The sequence below is a fragment of the Mustelus asterias genome, chromosome 2 (genome assembly GCF_964213995.1).
Source record: "Mustelus asterias chromosome 2, sMusAst1.hap1.1, whole genome shotgun sequence".
Classification (NCBI taxonomy): Eukaryota; Metazoa; Chordata; class Chondrichthyes; order Carcharhiniformes; family Triakidae; genus Mustelus; species Mustelus asterias.
In genome coordinates this window covers 72,972,475-72,993,598 of record NC_135802.1, presented here as the reverse complement: position 1 = coordinate 72,993,598, position 21,124 = coordinate 72,972,475, and the positions used below count along the sequence as shown (strand labels likewise).

General features: G+C 47.2%; 1 protein-coding gene across 3 annotated transcripts in view; it reads right to left on the bottom strand.

Annotated features, from left to right (window-relative positions):
• Positions 1 to 21,124, bottom strand: part of galnt1 (UDP-N-acetyl-alpha-D-galactosamine:polypeptide N-acetylgalactosaminyltransferase 1) — a 132,653-nt gene that overhangs the window by 58,636 nt on the left and 52,893 nt on the right. For all 3 annotated transcript variants that reach the window (XM_078237096.1, XM_078237080.1, XM_078237088.1), the window contains one exon: positions 13,238 to 13,406. In XM_078237096.1, coding sequence (XP_078093222.1) covers positions 13,238 to 13,406 — 169 coding nt within the window. The remainder of the gene's footprint in view (positions 1 to 13,237; positions 13,407 to 21,124) is intronic.

Here is a 21,124-nt window from a genome sequence, read left to right as displayed (position 1 = left end):
AGCGCGGGGAGGGGGGGGGGGGGGGGAGGGGGGGGGGGGAGGGCAAAGCGCGAGGGAGGGAGGGGCAAAGCGCGAGGGAGGGAGGGGCAAAGCGCGAGGGAGGGAGGGGCAAAGCGCGAGGGAGGGAGGGCAAAGCGCGAGGGAGGGAGGGGGCAAAGCGCGAGGGAGGGAGGGGCAAAGCGCGAGGGAGGGAGGGGCAAAGCGCGAGGAGGAGAAGCGCGAGGGAGGGGCAAAGCGCGAGGGAGGGAGGGGCAAAGCGCGAGGGAGGGAGGGCAAAGCGCGAGGGAGGGAGGGGCAAAGCGCGAGGGAGGGAGGGCAAAGCGCGAGGGAGGGGGGGCAAAGCGCGAGGGAGGGAGGGGCAAAGCGCGAGGGAGGGAGGGGCAAAGCGCGAGGGAGGGAGGGGCAAAGCGCGAGGGAGGGAGGGGCAAAGCGCGAGGGAGGGAGGGGCAAAGCGCGAGGGAGGGAGGGGCAAAGCGCGAGGGAGGGAGGGGCAAAGCGCGAGGGAGGGAGGGGCAAAGCGCGAGGGAGGGAGGGGCAAAGCGCGAGGGAGGGAGGGGGGGAAAGCGCGAGGGAGGGAGGGGGCAAAGCGCGAGGGAGGGAGGGGGAAAGCGCGAGGGAGGGAGGGGCAAAGCGCGAGGGAGGGAGGGGAAAGCGCGAGGGAGGGAGGGGGAAAGCGCGAGGGAGGGAGGGGGAAAGCGCGAGGGAGGGAGGGGGAAAGCGCGAGGGAGGGAGGGGAAAGCGCGAGGGAGGGAGGGGGAAAGCGCGAGGGAGGGAGGGGAAAGCGCGAGGGAGGGAGGGGGAAAGCGCGAGGGAGGGAGGGGGAAAGCGCGAGGGAGGGAGGGGGAAAGCGCGAGGGAGGGAGGGGGAAAGCGCGAGGGAGGGAGGGGGAAAGCGCGAGGGAGGGAGGGGGAAAGCGCGAGGGAGGGAGGGGAAAGCGCGAGGGAGGGAGGGGGAAAGCGCGAGGGAGGGAGGGGGAAAGCGCGAGGGAGGGAGGGGAAAGCGCGAGGGAGGGAGGGGGAAAGCGCGAGGGAGGGAGGGGGAAAGCGCGAGGGAGGGAGGGGAAAGCGCGAGGGAGGGAGGGGGAAAGCGCGAGGGAGGGAGGGGGAAAGCGCGAGGGAGGGAGGGGAAAGCGCGAGGGAGGGAGGGGAAAGCGCGAGGGAGGGAGGGGGAAAGCGCGAGGGAGGGAGGGGAAAGCGCGAGGGAGGGAGGGGGAAAGCGCGAGGGAGGGAGGGGGAAAGCGCGAGGGAGGGAGGGGGAAAGCGCGAGGGAGGGAGGGGGGAAAGCGCGAGGGAGGGAGGGGGAAAGCGCGAGGGAGGGAGGGGGAAAGCGCGAGGGAGGGAGGGGGAAAGCGCGAGGGAGGGAGGGGGAAAGCGCGAGGGAGGGAGGGGGAAAGCGCGAGGCAGGAGGGGAAAGCGCGAGGGAGGGAGGGGGAAAGCGCGAGGCAGGGAGGGGGAAAGCGCGAGGCAGGGAGGGGGAAAGCGCGAGGCAGGGAGGGGGAAAGCGCGAGGGCAGGGAGGGGGAAAGCGCGAGGCAGGGAGGGGAAAGCGCGAGGCAGGGAGGGGAAAGCGCGAGGCAGGGAGGGGGAAAGCGCGAGGCAGGGAGGGGAAAGCGCGAGGCAGGGAGGGGAAAGCGCGAGGCAGGGAGGGGAAAGCGCGAGGCAGGGAGGGGGAAAGCGCGAGGCAGGGAGGGGGAAAGCGCGAGGCAGGGAGGGGAAAGCGCGAGGCAGGGAGGGGGAAAGCGCGAGGCAGGGAGGGGAAAGCGCGAGGCAGGGAGGGGGAAAGCGCGAGGCAGGGAGGGGAAAGCGCGAGGCAGGGACGGGGAAAGCGCGAGGCAGGGAGGGGGAAAGCGCGAGGCAGGGAGGGGAAAGCGCGAGGCAGGGAAGGGGAAAGCGCGAGGCAGGGAGGGGGAAAGCGCGAGGCAGGGACGGGGAAAGCGCGAGGCAGGGAGGGGAAAGCGCGAGGCAGGGAGGGGAAAGCGCGAGGCAGGGAGGGGGAAAGCGCGAGGCAGGGAGGGGGAAAGCGCGAGGCAGGGAGGGGGAAAGCGCGAGGCAGGGAGGGGGAAAGCGCGAGGCAGGGACGGGGAAAGCGCGAGCAGGAGGGGAAAGCGCGAGGCAGGGAGGGGAAAGCGCGAGGCAGGGAGGGGGAAAGCGCGAGGCAGGGAGGGGAAAGCGCGAGGCAGGGAGGGGGAAAGCGCGAGGCAGGGAGGGGGAAAGCGCGAGGCAGGGAGGGGAAAGCGCGAGGAGGGAGGGAGGGGAAAGCGCGAGGCAGGGAGGGGAAAGCGGGAGGGAGGGAGGGGAAAGCGGGAGGAGGGAGGGGGAAAGCGCGAGGGAGGGAGGGAGGGGAAAGCGCGAGGGAGGGAGGGAGGGGGAAAGCGCGAGGGAGGGAGGGAGGGGGAAAGCGCGAGGGAGGGAGGGGGAAAGCGCGGAGGGAGGGAGGGGGAAAGCGGGAGGGAGGGAGGGGAAAGCGGGAGGGAGGGAGGGGGAAAGCGGGAGGGAGGGAGGGGGAAAGCGGGAGGGAGGGAGGGGGAAAGCGGGAGGGAGGGAGGGGGAAAGCGGGAGGGAGGGAGGGGGAAAGCGGGAGGGAGGGAGGGGAAAGCGGGAGGGAGGGAGGGGGAAAGCGGGAGGGAGGGAGGGGGAAAGCGGGAGGGAGGGAGGGGGAAAGCGGAGGAGGGAGGGGGAAAGCGGGAGGGAGGGAGGGGGAAAGCGGGAGGGAGGGAGGGGAAAGCGGGAGGGAGGGAGGGGAAAGCGGGAGGGAGGGGGGAAAGCGGGAGGGAGGGAGGGGGAAAGCGGGAGGGAGGGAGGGGAAAGCGGGAGGGAGGGAGGGGGAAAGCGGGAGGGAGGGAGGGGGAAAGCGGGAGGGAGGGAGGGGAAAGCGGGAGGGGGAAAGCGGGAGGGAGGGGGAAAGCGGGAGGGAGGGAGGGGGAAAGCGGGAGGGAGGGAGGGGGAAAGCGGGAGGGAGGGAGGGGAAAGCGGGAGGGAGGGAGGGGGAAAGCGGGAGGGAGGGAGGGGGAAAGCGGGAGGGAGGGAGGGGAAAGCGGGAGGGAGGGAGGGGGAAAGCGGGAGGGAGGGAGGGGGAAAGCGGGAGGGAGGGAGGGGGAAAGCGGGAGGGAGGGAGGGGGAACGCGGGAGGGAGGGAGGGGGAAAGCGGGAGGGAGGGAGGGGGAAAGCGGAGGGAGGGAGGGGGAAAGCGGGAGGGAGGGAGGGGGAAAGCGGGAGGGAGGGAGGGGGAAAGCGGGAGGGAGGGAGGGGGAAAGCGGGAGGGAGGGAGGGGGAAAGCGGGAGGGAGGGGAGGGGGAAAGCGGGAGGGAGGGAGGGGGAAAGCGGGAGGGAGGGAGGGGAAAGCGGGAGGGAGGGAGGGGAAAGAGGGAGGGAGGGAGAGAGGGAGGGAGGGTGGGAGGGGGAAAGCGGGAGGGAGGGAGGGGAAAGCGCGAGGGAGGGAAGGGGAAAGCGCGAGGGAGGGAGGGAGGGGGAAAGCGCGAGGGAGGGAGGGAGGGGGAAAGCGCGCGGGAGGGAGGGAGGGGGAAAGCGCGCGGGAGGAGGGAGGGGGAAAGCGCGGGAGGGAGGGAGGGGGAAAGCGGGAGGAGGGAGGGGGAAAGCGGGAGGGAGGGAGGGGAAAGCGGGAGGGAGGGAGGGGGAAAGCGGGAGGGAGGGAGGGGGAAAGCGGGAGGGAGGGAGGGGGAAAGCGGGAGGGAGGGAGGGGGAAAGCGGGAGGGAGGGAGGGGGAAAGCGGGAGGGAGGGAGGGGGAAAGCGGGAGGGAGGGAGGGGGAAAGCGGGAGGGAGGGAGGGGAAAGCGGGAGGGAGGGAGGGGAAAGCGGGAGGGAGGGAGGGGAAAGCGGGAGGGGAGGGGGAAAGCGGAGGGAGGAGGGGGAAAGCGGGAGGGAGGGAGGGGAAAGCGGGAGGGAGGGAGGGGAAAGCGGAGGGAGGGAGGGGGAAAGCGGGAGGGAGGGAGGGGGAAAGCGGGAGGGAGGGAGGGGGAAAGCGGGAGGGAGGGAGGGGGAAAGCGGGAGGGAGGGAGGGGAAAGCGGGAGGGAGGGAGGGGGAAAGCGGGAGGGAGGGAGGGGAAAGCGCGAGGGAGGCTGAGTGGGGGAACAGCGGGAGGGCAGGGAGGGGGGGAAAGCGGAGGGAAGGACGGGGGAGGGAGGGAGGGAGGGGAAAGCGGGGGGAGGGAGGGGAATGGCGAGGGGAGAGGGAACGGGAGGGAGGGAGGGGGAGGGAGAGGGGAGAAGAGGGAGGGAGGGAGGAGGGGGAAAGAGGGAGGGAGGGGAAGGGGGGAAGAAGAGGGAGCGAGGGGGAAGGGGAAAGGGAGGGAGGGAGGGGGAAGAGAGGAGGGGGAGAGGAGGAGGGAGGGGAGGGGGGAGAGAGGGAGGGAGAGGGAGGGGGAAAGAGGGAGGGAGGGAGGGGGAAAAGAGGGAGGGAGGGAGGGGAGAAAGGGATGAGAGGGAGGGGGAAAGAGAGAGAAGGGAGGGAGGGGAAAGAGAGGAGGGAGGGGAGGAGGGAGGGAAGGAAAGAGGAGGAGGGGGGAGGAGGGGAAAGAGAGAGGGATGGAAAAGCGAAAGAAAGAAAGGGGGGAATGGAGACAGCAGTGAGAGGGAAAAATATCCTAAGGAACCATAACTGGTTTAATAGGACTGTGATGGGATCAAATGATTCACTTAAAGTCCCATTTTCACAGATACAACCAGAACTTTAAGTATGGACGTCCTGTACCTGGCTTAGAATCATAGAGTCGGATGATCCAACAATGCAGGAGTCATTCAGCCCATCAAGTCTGCACCGTCCACAATCCTGCCCAGGCCCTATCCCCTTAACCCCATGCATTTATCCGAGCTAGCCTCCCTGACACTAAGGGGCAATTTAGCATGGCCAATCCACCTAGCCTGCATATCTTTGGACTGTGGGTGGAAACCAGAGCACCCGGAGGAAACCCACGCAGACACGGGGAGAATGTGCAAACTCCACACAGACAGTGACCCAAGCCAGAAATCAAAGCCGACTTCCTGGCACTATGAGGCAGCAGTGCTAATCACTGTGCCATCATACCGCTTGTAGCATATCTCACAGTCGTAGCCTTTTATCTTGAGAGTAAGCCCAGTAATTTGGTGGTGCACTACTTAACAGTTTACGCCAGATAATCTCATGTGGTTTGTGATTGGTTTCCACCATAGCATTTGTTTCAAATAGGTATGTGTGGAAATGCTGGATTTCAAAAACCAAGTTTAATGTTTCCCTTTCAATATTCAAATAGTTGGCCTGGGCTGTTGATAGACTCTTGGAAGCAAAAGCGATAGGCTTCCCTTTTAGTGAAATGCATGCTCCAAGGCCTCTTTTTGATCCATCAACCTTGAGAGTAGTTTCCTCTGCTGTGTTGTAGAAGTGTTGATGGTCAGTGACTTAGTGAGCTCAAGTGTGTGATGATCCTCCTTCCAGATAAATCGTGATACATTTTTCAGAGTCTTGGAGTATGTGGCAAAAGGAAATGAATAAACCAAGTACCAGTGAAGTACTTTCATCTTGTGGATTGGGCATTGCACTAATGTTCTCAATTTACTAGGTTCAGGAAAAATGCCTGTACATGAAAATAGTGTTTAAAATATTAATTTGTTGTACATTAAGTTGTATTTTTGGCTATTGAATTTCAACATGCTGCTTCCATTAAGAGATGCAAATTCTGATCTTGCTCCCGTTTTGTTTGGCCAACAACTGACATCAGCTGCTATGCAGGGGAGGCTATGGCCTAGTGGTATTATTGCGAGACTATTAATCCAGAAACTCAGCTAATTTCCACGGACTCGGGTTCGAATCCTGCCACGACAGGTGGCGGAAATTGAACAAAATATCTGGAATTAAGAATCTACTGATGACCATGAAACCATTGTCCTTGTTGGGAAAACCCATCTGGTTCACTAATGCCCTTTAGGGAAGGAAATCTGCCGTCCTTACCTGGTCTGGTCTACGTGTCACCCCAGAGCCAAAGCAATGTGATTGACTATCAACTGCCCTCCAAGGGGAACAAGGGGTGGGCAATAAATGCTGGCCAGCCAGTGATGCCCATGACCCACAAATGAATAAAAATGAATAAAAAAGATGCATCCAGGAATTTTATATGTAGGGCTGCACGGTGGCACAGTGGTTAGCAGTGCTGCCTCACAGAGCTAGGGACCCGGGTTCGATTCCCGGCTTGGGTCACTGTCTGTGTGGAGTTTGCACATTCTCTCCGTGATTGCGTGGGTTTCCTCCAGGTACTCTGGTTTCCTCCCACAGTCCAAAGATGTGCTGGTTAGGTGAATTGGTCATGTTAAACTCTCCCTTCGTGTACCCGAACAGGCACCGGGGTGTGGCGACTAGGGGATTTTCACAGTAACTTAATTGCAGTGTAAATGTAAGCCTACTTGTGACTAATAAATAAACTTTAACTTTAAAATCTGTGTTGTTGGAAAAGATCTTGGCTTATGGAAAATCTGAATGATAATCATTGCAAACAGTATATCCTGCTTGCAAAAGTCTTCTCCATATATATCAATCAGTATTGATTTTTAATGCCAAGTTTGGAGGAAAACCAGGCATTCTCAAACTTGGGGTTTAGTTGCATGAAATCAATGTGGGCATCATTTGAGTACCACATTTGGATGCTTTGGAACCAAACAAATGCTATAGAGTCAACTTTTTTGGAAACACGTAATAAAGCTACACAAATCGGTGTGGTGCTGCACTTTGTATATTATGCTACCTCTTTACATCTTATCCAGTTCGACTTTTAGCTTACTTTGGATATGGATGCTACACTTGAGGGAAGGAAGAGAATCTACATCCATATGCAATACTGCATCACCTTTGAAACTTTCAATCCTGTCAAAACTATCCAGTTATAACTACCTTAGATCAGATATAGAGGCGAGAGGGTTATCCTTGTTGTCTGTTTTCCTCACCATTGTCTTGTTGGTGCTGTGAATGGCAACCAAAATCAGATCTCTGCACATTGGTATGTCTGCAATTGGTGGACCAGTGGTGTTTACAATGTAGAACTTCTGGGATAGAAACATAGAAAATAGGTGGAGTAGGCCATTCAGCCCTTCAAGCATACACCACCATTCAATATGATCATGCTGATCACCCACTTTCAGCATCCCACTCCCACTTTCTCTCCATACTCCTTGATCCCTTTAGCCACAAGGGCCACGTCCTGCTCCCTCTTGAACATATCTAATGAACTGGCCCAAACAGCTTTCTGTGGTAGAGAATTCCACAGGTTCACAACTTGAGTGAAGAAGTTCTTCCTCATCTCAGTCCTGAATGGCTTACCCTTTATTCTTAGACTGTGACCCCAGTTCTGGACTTCCCCAACAGTGAGAACATTCTTCCCACATCTAGCCTGTCCAGTCCCATCAGGATTTTATATGTTTCTATGAGATCCCCTCTCATTATTCTAAATTCCAGTGAGTACAAGCCCAGTCAATTTTCATACGTCAGTCCTGCCATTCCAGGAATCAGTCTGGTATTGAAGGATTCAGTCTGGATGACCATGGTGAATTGTTATAGTGACATTCAAGCATGATGAATCCCAGGAATGGAATCTACAAGCCATTGTTGGCTGTGAGCTTGGCAGTGGTTGGTTCATCCATAATTTTCTACTTCTGCGGGTATATGCTTTTCAGTATGCAAAGTGGAAAAAACATCAGCACTCACACCTGTATCGATTTTTGTCCAATCCTTTGTGGAGATACAATGTGAATCGTGGCAAAGGCTTCAGATGGTGTCATGAAGTTCTGTGATATTGACTATAGGGAATGCTGGTTCACGGTGTTAATACACTGGTCAGCATCCTCATCCAAACTTGCAGTGTGGCTGGATTAGATTTATTGTCGCATGTATTAGTATACAGCGAAAAGTCTTGTTTCTTGTGCACTATACAAAGCATACCATACATAGAGAAGCAAAGGAGAGGGTGCAAAATGTAGTGTTACAGTCAGAGCTAGGGTGTAATGAAAGATCAACTTAATACAAAGTAAGTCCACTCAAAAGTCTGATGGCAGCAGGGAAGCAGCTGTTCTTGAATCAGTTGGTATGTGACCTCAGATTTTTTCCTGATGGAAGAAAGTGGAAGAGAGTATGTCCGGAGTGCGTGGAGTCCTTGATTATGCTGGCTGCTTTTCCGAGGCAGCGGAAGGTGTAGACAGAATCAATGGATGGGAGGCTGGTTTGTGTGATGGACTGGGCTTCGTTCACAGCCCTTTGTACTTCATGCGGTCTTAGACAAAGCAAGAGCCATACCAAGCTGTGATACAACCAGAAAGAATGCTTTCTATGGAGCATCTGTAAAAGTTGGTGAAGGGTTTGCTGCGTGACATTTGGTGCGCTGCCTTTGTTTGCCGAAATGCTGTACCTTTCTTGCTTACCTTTCTTATCATGCTATCAAACCATCTGTTCTTGTTTGGCTTCCTACATTACCAATTCCAGTGTCCGCTGGTAACACATGCTTTGCATATGAAGTGGAAAGCTGGACAATTTCTGGGTGCATGTATGAGACTGCAATGCCTGCATGGCTTACCAGGTTTGTTTGAATTGGTTACCTTGTCAATGGTGGATGTGGTGCACAAGAGTGCGTAAACTCTGTCTACCCATAAGGATTGCTTAACATTTGTATCCGCTTTTTGGCGATGCTTCCAAGCTGTAAATTTTAGGCTGGTTCAAAACATTTTTTAAAATATATGCTTTGAAAGGAGCACCATACGTTTGATGATTCTATCAGCCAGTTCTGCCTCTGAAAAGTCACAATCTCTGCCCTCATCTGTGCAGTATCTCTCAAACTCCTCATCTCTTTGGCTTGCTGTCTGAAAGACAGAAATTCAGACAGTGCATGTGAAAATTAAGTCGAATTCTTAACTGATCGTCCAGTGTCGACCACAGTATGCTTGGGTCTTTCAACAGTCGAGATGTGTTCAGCCTGTGGGAACACTTGTTTCCTGTAGCTATTTTAACTCTGATGGCTTGTTTCTGTTTCAGAGACAGAAATATGTTTTCTGGACTTGGCTATTGGTTGCCTAAACAAACTGAACTCAGTAAGGAGGGTCTGTTTTCTTCCAGTTCAGGGATGGAAATTTTGTAGTCATCCTGTCAGCATTCACAGGTGTTTCAGTTATATCACTGGCACGAACAAATACTCAGACTTGCCCAGCTCTGGGGATGCATTACTTGTAGTTCCCTGGACGCTCACACCCTATTATTAAGACTCGAGATCAATGATGTAGTTGGCGCAATTCTGTATCGTTAGATCTTGCCCAACACTTTAGCACCTAAGTAAATTATTAAATGCGAATAAACGTATTTTTCAGCCTTATTCAAGGGTGTCGGAGGGTGCCACATGATAGACTTGATCGTCTGGGCTAGTACACCGGATCCATTGGCCTGCAGGAGAAGTAGTTTCTCCTTTTAATGGAGCTCTGTCCAGTACTATACTTCACCAGGTCATTGCTCTAACGGTTGCTCCTGTGCAAGCTGTTGCAGCAGTTGGATTCAAACTCCCACAATATCCAGTTGTTTTACTGGAACCCAATGCCTAACTGTTGGAGCAAGGTGTGATGTCCTAATCAGGTGGATCTGCTGTGTACTGGACAAATGTATACTGCTGCTGCAGAATCAATCACAAACTTTCACAATGCTGTATGCATTGGAGAAGTACTTGTTAGGTTTTCAAACTGCCACACACTGGAATTCTGTTGTATGTGGAAAGTTTGGTGTTGCAGGTTTCTGCAAAATTTTCAATTTAAATTTTCAAGTAACACCTGCCACAACCATTACAAAAACACTATATTACACCTTGTCTCATGGTGCATAGTAATTTTAGATATACTACTTAAAGATATATCACAACAAGATTGACAGCTACTTAATGTTAGGTTGCCTGTCACTTAAGATAATGAATCACTGAGCTACACTGATAGCAATGCTAGAAAGTGTCAACACCATAATATTAATAGGTATTTTCATCAGATGTTTTGACAACCAAATCCTTAAAACAAGGAATGAATTCAAAGTTCTTTTCTAGATATGCAACTGTGCCTTTGTTGTTATAATGGTAAACGTTGGGGCTAATAGGCTTGATCCATCTCTGATGATTCCAAGTGAATGATTTGAACAGCTCAATATACTCAAGTACACCTCAAAACAGCTGGTAAAAATGCTGAACTTAAATGGTTGCTGGTTCAATTCAGAAAAGGAGTTCAGTCAGATGCATAACTGAAGCATTTATACATCACAAATATGTTTAAAGTATGTAGCTTGGCTACTTGGCAGAAAATTCTCTGAGGTAACCAAACTTAACCATCATGACATTCAAATTAGATTCAGCAAGAACTGTCATTGCTTTTCAAACTCCTTAAGTATTATAATTTTCTTTTATTCTGTTATGTGACATTGGCTAAGCCAGTATTTTTTATTACCCATCCTTAATTTTGACCCAGCAACAGAAGGAACAGCGATATAATTCCAAGTCAGAATGGTGTATGGTTCAGAAGGGAATTTACAGGCCCTGGTGTTCCCACGAGTCTACTGCCCTTGTCCTTCTAGGTGATAAAGGTTGTGGGTTTGGAAGGCGTTGTCGAAGGAGCCTTGGTGAGTTGCTGTAGATGGCATATACTGCTGCCACTCTGCATCAGTGGTGGAGGGAATGAATGGGGTGTCAATCATGTGGGTTGTGTTGTCCTGGATGGTGTTGAGCTTCTTGAGTATTTTTGGAACTACACTCTTCCAGACAAGTGCAAAGACAGTATTCTATCCACTTCTTCAATTGTCCACAAAAAGCAGCGCAAATCCAACCTGGTCAAATTAGCATCCCATCAGAGTACTTACACCACCAGCAAAGTGATGAAAGGGATAATCAACAGTACCATCAAGCACAGCACTTACTCAGCAATAGCATGTTCACTTATGCTCAGTTTTGGTTTCGCCAAGTCCACTCAGCTCCTGATCTCAAAACAGCCTTAGTTAAAACATGGACAAAAGAGTTGAACTGTAGAGATAAGACAGGAATGACTGCCCTTGACATCAAGGTAACATTTGAACAAGTATGGAATCAAGGAACCCCAGCTAAACTAGAGTCATTGGAAATTAGACACTTGGATAAGAGTCTACTTTTATGCAAAAGCTGGACAAAAATGTGGTTAATTTTTGTCACAGAATCTATTTTGATTCAGCATTTTTGCTTGCAGGTTCTGCCACATAAAGAAAGATTCCAAGTTTACCAATCAGCTTAGAAATGCCCTTTAGTCTCGTCACTGCTTTCCCCTTCCTTGTACAGGATTTTTGCTACAGTAATTAAATATACAAGAGTTTTGATGAACAGATTTTTATGCAAATGACTATGCAGATTAGGATATGGCAGCAGAGTTTTGAATGACCTCAAGTTTGCAGAGCATAGAACTAGAGCAGAGTGCACTGGAATAGTCAAGTCAAAAGGAAATAAAGACATGGATGAGGATTTTATCAGCAAATACACTGAGCCAAGGATGGAATCAGGTGACATTACAGAGATGGAAATAAGCAGTCTTAGTGATGGAATGCAACTTCTCAGCTGACAGGCTCATTATCATCAAAACATGCAGCTAGATTCTGGAATAAACAATGCTTCATAACAATTTTGTTTTCCTGCTGTGGCATTTAAGGCAGATGGTTCTGTCTAATTTAATTATCTTCCATCAGAGAGGTAAATTAAATTATACGCTACAAACTAGGTAAAACCCATCAGGTTCAACCAAGTTGGATAGTATCAACTGGTGATCTTGTGAAGCCAGGTTAATGGAAAGACAGATGTCTGTACTAATATTTTATGGAATAGTGCCAAGTCCCAAGGAGTCAGTACATTGGCCACCTCCTATTTATAGCAAATTGTTTGCTGTGGCATATGACATGGTGTGGATGAAATCCTTCAGAAATACAATTTTGGTCAAAAACTACTGCTGCTGTTCAGATTTTCTAGGTAATCCGTAGGAGTATTGGTGTCAATTACAGATGAAATATCTTTCAGTAGCACATTGCATGCAGCTTCACTCAGCAATGTCAGTGATTGCACCAAGGCAACAATATCATTTGCCAATCAAATGCAGACATTTAAATCATATAGTTCCTCTGATATTGGTCTAGTACAGAACCTGAAATTGCAAATGTGCTCAAGGAAATTGAGAAAGCTTAATAGGACCTCAATAGCTTCTTTGACATCATGTCAGACATAGTACAACTTTGACCAATGCATCTTTCTTGATATATTAATGAAAGTACTCGCCAAATAAATCCCTTGTCTGAGCGAGAAATGTGCTTGAAACATGAAAACATCATTCACTACACCTGGAATTGTATAATTGGACATTCTTGCAGGATAGCCTTTCAGAAAAAAAACCTTTTTGCTGAGTTTGAAGCAGACCTCAAGTTATGGATAAACAAATTTCATGTCAAGCTCAATAAACAGTAGACAAGATTATATAGGCTTGTAGATAGGGAGTGAAAGAAAAGATTCAGGTTTTTCAATACAGGATAAACAAGAATCTACTTTCAATCTTGGAAGGAAAAGAACGAGACTCAATGAGAACTATAGGAGCATTTGACCACAATTGACATCCACATTAAAGCAGCCAGTTCACAACAACAAAGGTATATTATGCTGGTTTTTCCTTTTGACATCAGGACTGGCATAATCCAGGGAGTTTTTAAAAAATAAATTGCGCACTTATATGCTGGAATGACTTTTAAATCATTGGCATGAAAGCAATAAGGTAATGTGTGGAATGAGTTAGAGTTTGTTATGCTTAAATAATAGTTTCTGTCAACTATTTCAGATTACAAAGTCAGTTCTTAATAAGATAATACATGATAATTTGCTAAGAATTCAAAAGTTGCCTTCGGCAGCAAGCAGAAGAAGCTGTTTTGACAGCACCTAATGATCCTGCCAATAGGAACTTGCTGATTGATGGAAATGTTAAAGATTAAACTATGATAATAGGACTGTCCTACATACATGCCAATGCAAGAATTCATCTTAAAAACAAAGTTTGCAATCTTCTTTAATGAATAGTTGTAAAATGAACAAATTTAGATTCACAAAAGAATTCATTTGAATTGATGCTGCACCGAAGATATTATGAAATTTTCATCCCTTGCAGCCCTATTTACAGTTTTAAAAGCTCTTGAATCATCCTAGATCTGTAGAAAAACATAAAACATTAAAAACCTGCTTTAAAAGTTGCACTTACCCATCTAACCTAACATCAGGCAGAGTTCTGTTGAGTGCTATCATATCGCTTGCCATCAAGTTGAACTGATTGATTTTAAACATCTCTTTCATTTTTTCTTGATTTTCCTTAGAGATTATTACAGGCTTTCCCATCTCTCCAGGTCCTTCTTGTGGCTTCTGTATCACATCTGAAATGCAGCAAGGTTTTGATACCAATTGAAACTTAGCTTTTATGTCGCATCAAAGAAAAACTGCTGCAGTCACTATCTGAAATAGTAAAATCATCTACTAGAAGCATAACTTTCCTTATTCTTCAGTGTATTCTAACCTTGGCATATGAAAGGATAGGCCTGCAGGCACAGTCCTTTGAGAGCCGGCTATGATAGAGGACCATCCAGGTTTCATCCGACAAATGCACCTCAGTTCTTTTGAAATGAGCTCACCGAAAAGCATTTCAGTTGATACAAGGAGGAATTAAACAAAATAAGTTACAAGTGTATCAAGCTGGTGGCAGACATTGTGTTTTGTATTTGGCGCATAAAATAGCCAGTTTAATATTTAATCATTTGTGGTATTGCAAATGAATTAAGACAGAGTAATGGAGTAGAACATTAAAGTGAAACACAATGGAACTATCATTTTACCATCCATAACACTGATACAGATGCTGTGCAGGGAAGAACATGGTTGGCCTAATAATATTTGTTCTCCTCAATGGCAATATGAAGTGCTGAAGTAGTGCAAGTTCCTGCTCTATTATATGAATACCAAAGCAGTAACAGATTCCACCTAGTAGAGTATATGCCAAAATAGAACATGCTAGCTAAATCTGTTTCTTTCATGTAACTTTCACTTCCAAGTATTCAGAACTTTGTGAATGAGAGGAGTTTGTGCATTATCTAGTTCCACTTCTCTGCAGGCAAGTTTAATTTACCCACCAAAATGGCCAATTGTTTACCATCACTATTGGTAGCCAACATAAGAGACTTTAACTAGGCTTCTTTCAATTAACTTAGAGTGATTGATTTACTGTAAAACAAAACTTCTTTTTAACAAGTTGCAAGGACTAATTAACACAATTGCAATCTGAAAGTATAACCATCTATCTCTTCTTCGAAATTCTTCAACACACACACAAACACATACACTGACAAACAAAGGACACGAATAGTCTCAGCAGGAGTGGATGGTTAGAAAGAAATTTTGTAAGAAAAGGATAATGCTCGCAAAGGTTTGATGCTGTCGATCTGTAGCTCCCTCATGTGAAGGCTAGCTCCAATAGTTGTCTAGAGGTTCTCACTAATGGAGCTTCAAGATGGGGGAGAATATGGAGCTGGTTCAATTCTTCTTGTCTCAGCTTTGTAGGGTATCCAAATGTAGACTCTGGCTACATGTTGATAACCACCCACACAATTTTAGATAAGTCAGGGAGAGTCCAACAGTTAGGTTAGCCTTCCTTCTCAGCTTATTCCCCAAAAAGACCAAATTCAAAACCAACAGGTTCAAAACTTAAAGATGGTCTCTGTCATGTGATTTCCAGTAAGTCACTAGCCACCGCCCCCACACAATTAAAACGTTTGCATTTAAAAACAAATAGCTCTTCCCCCTCAAGTACCATGCTGGTCAGGTGATTTATTTGAAAACAAATTTTGCTCCCAGCCCAATGGTGAACTTATGGGCATTTTGTAAAAAAGAATCCAAGTGCCCAAGTAATGTAATGTTCTTCCAAATTTTCAAAGAAAAATCTATTTCGGAAGATATGGTTTTCCCAGGTTGCATTATATACAAAACAATGAGGATCTAAATAATTTAGTATCAGAAGCATGTTAGACCACTACAAAGCTAAAACATTTATTCACTTCAATTGTTGAATCTAGATAATAATGCTTTCTTAAAGGCACTTAAAGGACCTCATTTAGTTGTCTGATAAAAAATTGTTTGGAGTAATGTTTTGCATATTAACCCATGACAAATCTAGATATTCTTTACCCGATTATGGTCCACTGGGTTCAAACATGTTTCACCACTCAGTTACTTAAATATTAAAGGCTCACTTAAGGTTTGTATAAAACAAAACAACTTATATTTAACTGCATTTTTAATATAATGAAATGTCCCAAGATGTTTCATAGGAATATAATAAAACAAAGTCGAGCCATGTAAGGAGATAGTTGGTTAGATGACCAAAACCTTGGTTAAAGAGGTAGGTCTTAGCAAGTCTCAAAAGATGAATCCAGATAAAGAAGCAAAGAGATATACTATACACCTGAAGGCACAGCTGATAAACGATGGAGCAAAAACAACCGCATTGACTAGTTAAATCTATCCACAAAGAATATTGACAATCTGAATCATTCATAGAAATCATAGAAACCCTACAGTGCAGAAGGAGGCCATTCGGCCCATCGAGTCTGCACCGCCCACAATCCCACCCAGGCCCTACCCCCACATATTTACCCACTAATCTACACATCCCAGGACTCTAAGGGGCAATTTTTAACCTGGCCAATCAACCTAACCCGCACATCTTTGGACTGTGGGAGGAAACCGGAGCACCTGGAGAAAACCCACGCAGACACGAGGAGAATGTGCAAACTCCACACAGACAGTGACCCGAGCCGGGAACCGAACCCGGGACCCTGGAGCTGTGAAGCAGCAGTGCTAACCACTGTGCTACCGTGCCGCCCTATTAACATACTCAGAATTGTATTTCATCTCAAAAGCACACAGTAATGTTTTAGCACAAATTTCTTGAGCAAATTAAGCTAAGACTCAATTTTAATTTTCACAGTGCTTTCCAGGGACAATCCTAAGTATGAGTAAACTAACAAATGCATCTGTCATAGCACTTATTTGGTCATGCAAGCTAGAATGCGGCCATGTAATATTTAACAGAGACTACAGAGTCACTAGGGAAACTAAGCATCAAGCACTTCCTAACCTACAGACCGCAATCAGTAAGGATAAGCAACACCACGTCCACGATCATCCTCAACACTAGTGTCCTGCACGGCTGTGTCTTCAGCCCCTTATGATATTCCTTATACATTTATGACTGTGGCGCCAAATTCCCCTCCAACTCGATTTTCAAGTTTGCTGATGACACCACCGTAGTGGGTCGGATCTCAAACAATGACGAGACAGAGTGCAGGAATGAGATAGAGAATCTGGTGAACTGGTGCAATGACAATAATCTCTCCCCCAAAACCAACAAAATAAAGGAGATTGTCATCAGCTTCAGGAAGCGTAGTGGAGAACATGCCCCTGTCTACATCAATGCAGACGAAGTAGAAATGGTCGACAGCTTCAAGGTTTTAGGTGTCCAGATCACCAACAACCTGTCCTAGTCCCCCCATGCCGACACTATAGTTAAGAAAGCCCACCAATGCCTCTACTTTCTCAGAAGACTAAGGAAATTTGGCATGTTAGCTACAGCTCTCACCAACTTTTACAGATGCACCATAAAAATCATTTTTTCTGGTTGTATCACAGTTTAGCATGGCTCCTTCTCTACCTAAGAACGCAAGGGACTACAAAATGTCATGAGTGTAGCCCACTCCATCATGCAAACCAGCCTCCCATCCATTGACTGTCTACACTTCCCGCTGCCTTGGAAAAGCATGTTCAGTAAACAATCTTCTTTGGATAGCCTCATTTTGGAGACCACAAACTAGACAATCTCAAAGAGAATCTTCTAATCACCAAATTCACAAAGTTGTGTCAGCCAAGTCATCGTAAGTTTTGGTTTCTGGCTTTGCTGGATAAACCAAGTTCAGGAGCAAATTAAAGGTTTTACTTCCTATTGTACTGAGAAAAACTGTTTCGAGAACTAGTTTTCAATTTTATTTGGTTGTACAATGTACTGAAAATGCTATGCATAGGAACTCCATGATTCATTTTCTTCATTGAAAGGGCCCCTGGATCCTAATTGACTTGCCATTTCTCTTGCAGGCACTAGCAACCAGAGGCTGCTCAGAAAATACCTTTTACCCTGGAGACCGCTGACTTGATATATTCTTTTATTCAAACAACTGCAACCATATAGCATAGCACCACTCTTTCTACGTTTGCCAGATACTACCTGGAATCTCATCCTTCTGATCAGAAAAAAAACCTCTTTTAAAATGACTCAGAGAGCTTTTTCTGACTTGTCATCCTTCACTGGCACTTCAATCTATAACCTTGTTGTTGCTTCTCCCCAGCTTTCTAATATTCGAAGCACAAGGACCCACAATGATTCTGTCTTCTATTTCAGGTCTTTTCTCGATGAAACAAAATCTCATCCTCGTCACCAATTTTCTTTTTGTATAATGTCCTAACTATGTTAGTAATTGTGAGTTTTAAACAAAAAGAAAAGCTGTAGTTTGCACATGCGGATTCACAGTAACAAAAACAGATTTATTATAGGAGATGCTCTCTGCACTGGATACAAACTGAAAGTAAAACAAAGTAAAACTGAAAGTGATCAGCTCTTAAACCAATTGTGCAACCCTTCTAAATATATGACAGAAACAGAAACAGTTTAAGTTATATTTATATTTGTGGGCATTAGGAATAAGGTATGGCTTTAAGCTTATGATTAATTTATATTTCTGAAGTTGTGTGTTAAGGAGACTTCAGCTTTAATTTCATTTTAAAAGATGCTTGCATTTTAATGTTTTACAACATTTAAATTGGGAAAAGCAAAGCTATTGCCTAGAAACCCGGGGCCCACAATAGCAGCAAAAACAGTTTCCGTTCAGTTGAAGATATTGATCTGAGGTGCAGGAAACAGTTTAAGTCTCTCTCTAGCAGGACATGAAGGAAGACTGCAGAGAGAAGACTCCAAACTAAAAAAAACAAAGGCCCTGCAAACAAGGAGAGGGAGAGAAGGTTCCAAGAAGTTAGGGTTCATCAAGCCAGGTTCCACCTTGGGATCGGACTTATCCACTAATATCAGTTGGATCTTAACACTATTGCCGGGATATTGTCAGACCCACAACCTTTGCAGAGTGCCCATTGTCTTCAACTGTTCTTGATACTTAATGGAGTGAATCGAATTAGGTAAAGACTGACATCTATGATGTTGGGCACCCCCGGGAGGAGACCCAGATGAATGATGCACTCAACAATTCTGGCTGAAGAGTATAGGAAATGTCTCAGCCTCATCTTTTGCTCCCCTTTCATTAAGGATGGGAATTTTGTGGAGCCTCTTCTTCCAATGTGTTGTATACCACAATGCCATCACTGAGACATAACATAACCTGGGATGGTGATGCTGTGGGCCTATGGAGTTGAGGAACACCTTTAGAGCAGTGGTGTTCTGCTTTGGCTTGGCCGAAGATCTGAAAGTGTGCTTGTGGCTAATGATTGAGTGTACTTGGGAATCTGTGGAAAAGTGACTTTGGAAGGCAAGGTGGAAACTCCGCAAGGTGAAAACTCCACAAGGTGGTCATTGTTGAGGCCATCTGAGTGGGAGCAATTTTTGTTGACAGTGTTTCAAGGTGAGACCTTCAAATGTGGAAACCCTTGTGAAAAAGGCAAAGTTTCAATGAGATAGTTTGCTCAGAATTTGACAAACATCTAAGCGGGTTGTTGAGAAATCCATAGAATTAATTGTGTGTGCATCTGTCATCTATTGTATAGTGTGGTGTGTTCGATCCACTTTGCCTGTTAATTCACAAGCATCTCATAAATGCTCTGAATGTCAGAATATAGGAAGTCTCACAACACCAGGTTAAAGTCCAACAGGTTTATTTGGAATCACAAGCTTTCGGAGCGCTGCTCCTTCATCAAGTGAGACTCACTTGAAGAAGAAGCAGTGCTCTGAAAGCTCATGATTCCAAATAAACCTGTTGGACTTCTCATTGTGCCCACCCCAGTCCAACGCTAGCATCTCCACATCATTGCCAGAATATAAGATCGATTTAGAAATTGTTTTATCTTTGACTTGGAAAGTTTTATTTTGTTTATTCAAAACCCATGGTATCTTGTGGCTTTATTCACTAATTAAGTGCTTTGCATCTCAAACTTTACTTTCAACAAATCGTTATTGATCTCTAACTGGATCTCTCCCCATGACCCACGTTCTGGCCAAGAATCAAACACTATTCTAAGAAATACCCTCCTAATCTAGATCTCCACATGCACCCTCGTGGCTGCCTGACTGCAGCTTTGGTGGATTGAAGAGCTTGTGATCAGTGAGGTGGATTTTTTGAAAGAATTTCCCCACAGTCATCAGGGCAGCCTGGAGTTCATATTTAAATGAAATACCAGAAAGTATTTTAAAAATCCACCTCTTCCCCCAACCCTATGTCCTCATTGTGCATTTGTAATTCACCCCAATCACTTCCCTCACTTATGCAGCAGCCTACTCCACAAGCTCGCTCAGCACACTAACAGCATTCATCACAGAGCACACACAACCAGCCCTGTTTTGAACAAATGAATACACAAGTGCATTATCAGTGTCTTGTGATTAGGTGAACAAACATCCAAAGGCACTTTGACAGGACTGCTATGAAACAAAATTTGAAACCAAGCCACTCAAAAAGACATTAGGACAGGAAAGCCTTGGTAACAGTTATGTTTTTAAGAAGTAACTTAAAAGTGAAGAGAAAGAGAAGGGGTAGAGAGGGAATTCCGAAACTTGGGGTCTTGGCAACTGAAGGCATGGCCAGGAAAGAGACTGCTGTCCATCCCTCAGTGGACTATGCCTTAGCAAAGCAGCTCTGGAAAGAGATGCAGTGGTTTTGTTGAGGGTCATCTTGAGCAGCTCCGTAATGGCAGGACTCTGATCTACAGGCTGTTCCCAGGGCCACAGATAGTCCTCCAGCAGCAGTTGATAGCTATCAACTAGGTGACAGACTCTTTGGTCTTCCCAAAATATGGTGTGTTCCCATGCAAAGAGCTGTTGATAACTGACTGTTGTAGACTAGCACAATCCAAGGTCCAGACTACGTGTTGAACAATGCGCTAAAGCTCATGGCAGTTGCCATAAAGGCTAAGGGGAAAGGCTGCTGTTTAAAGTCCTCCCACTAGGGGCGAGAAACAATGTAAAACCTCCCAAGCTTATGTTTGACATGAAACTTAAAACAATTACTAACACCAGGAAAAAGGTACTGAGAAAATTGTTAGAACAAAATGCTGACAAGTCCTCAGATCCTTATGGTCTTCATCTAGAGTCTTAAAAGACTAAGCTGCTGAGATAGAAGATGTATTGGCTTTAATGTTCCAAAATTCCCTAGATTCTGCAAAGATCCCATCAGACTGGAAAATAGTTTTAAGCCAGTTAGCTTAACATCTGTCACAGGAAAACTGATGGAATTTATTATTAAAGAGGTTAGGGTGGAGCACTTAGAAAATCTCAGTGCAATCAAACAAAGTCAGCATGGTTTTGTGAAAGGGAAATCATGCTTAATTAATTCATTGGCATTCTTTAAGCAAGTAACACACAACATGGAAAAAAAGGAATACATGGATGAGGTGTACTTATATTTCCAGAAAGCGTTTGACAAGGTGACAGATCAAAGGTTCCTATGCAAAATAAGAGCTCATGGCACAGAGGTTACCATATTAGTCTGTATCGAGAATTGGCTACCTACCAGGCAGCTGAGAGTAGGGATAAATGGGCCTTTGTCAGGTTAGCAAGATGTGATGAGCATTGTGCCACAGTGCTGGGGCCTCAACCATTTACATTTTATGACGATGACTTGGTTGAAGAGACCAAATATTTGGGTGCCAAATTTACTGATGGTACAAAGATAGGTCAGAAAGTAAACTGTGAAGGAAACATGAGAAGTCTGCAAAAGGATATGGATAGGTTAAGTGGATGGCAGAAAAGTGGCCAATGGTAGCCCAGTTCGAGAAGCCATCTACCAGTAAACCAAAAGCTTGTAATAATTCCAACATATACTACATGTGACTA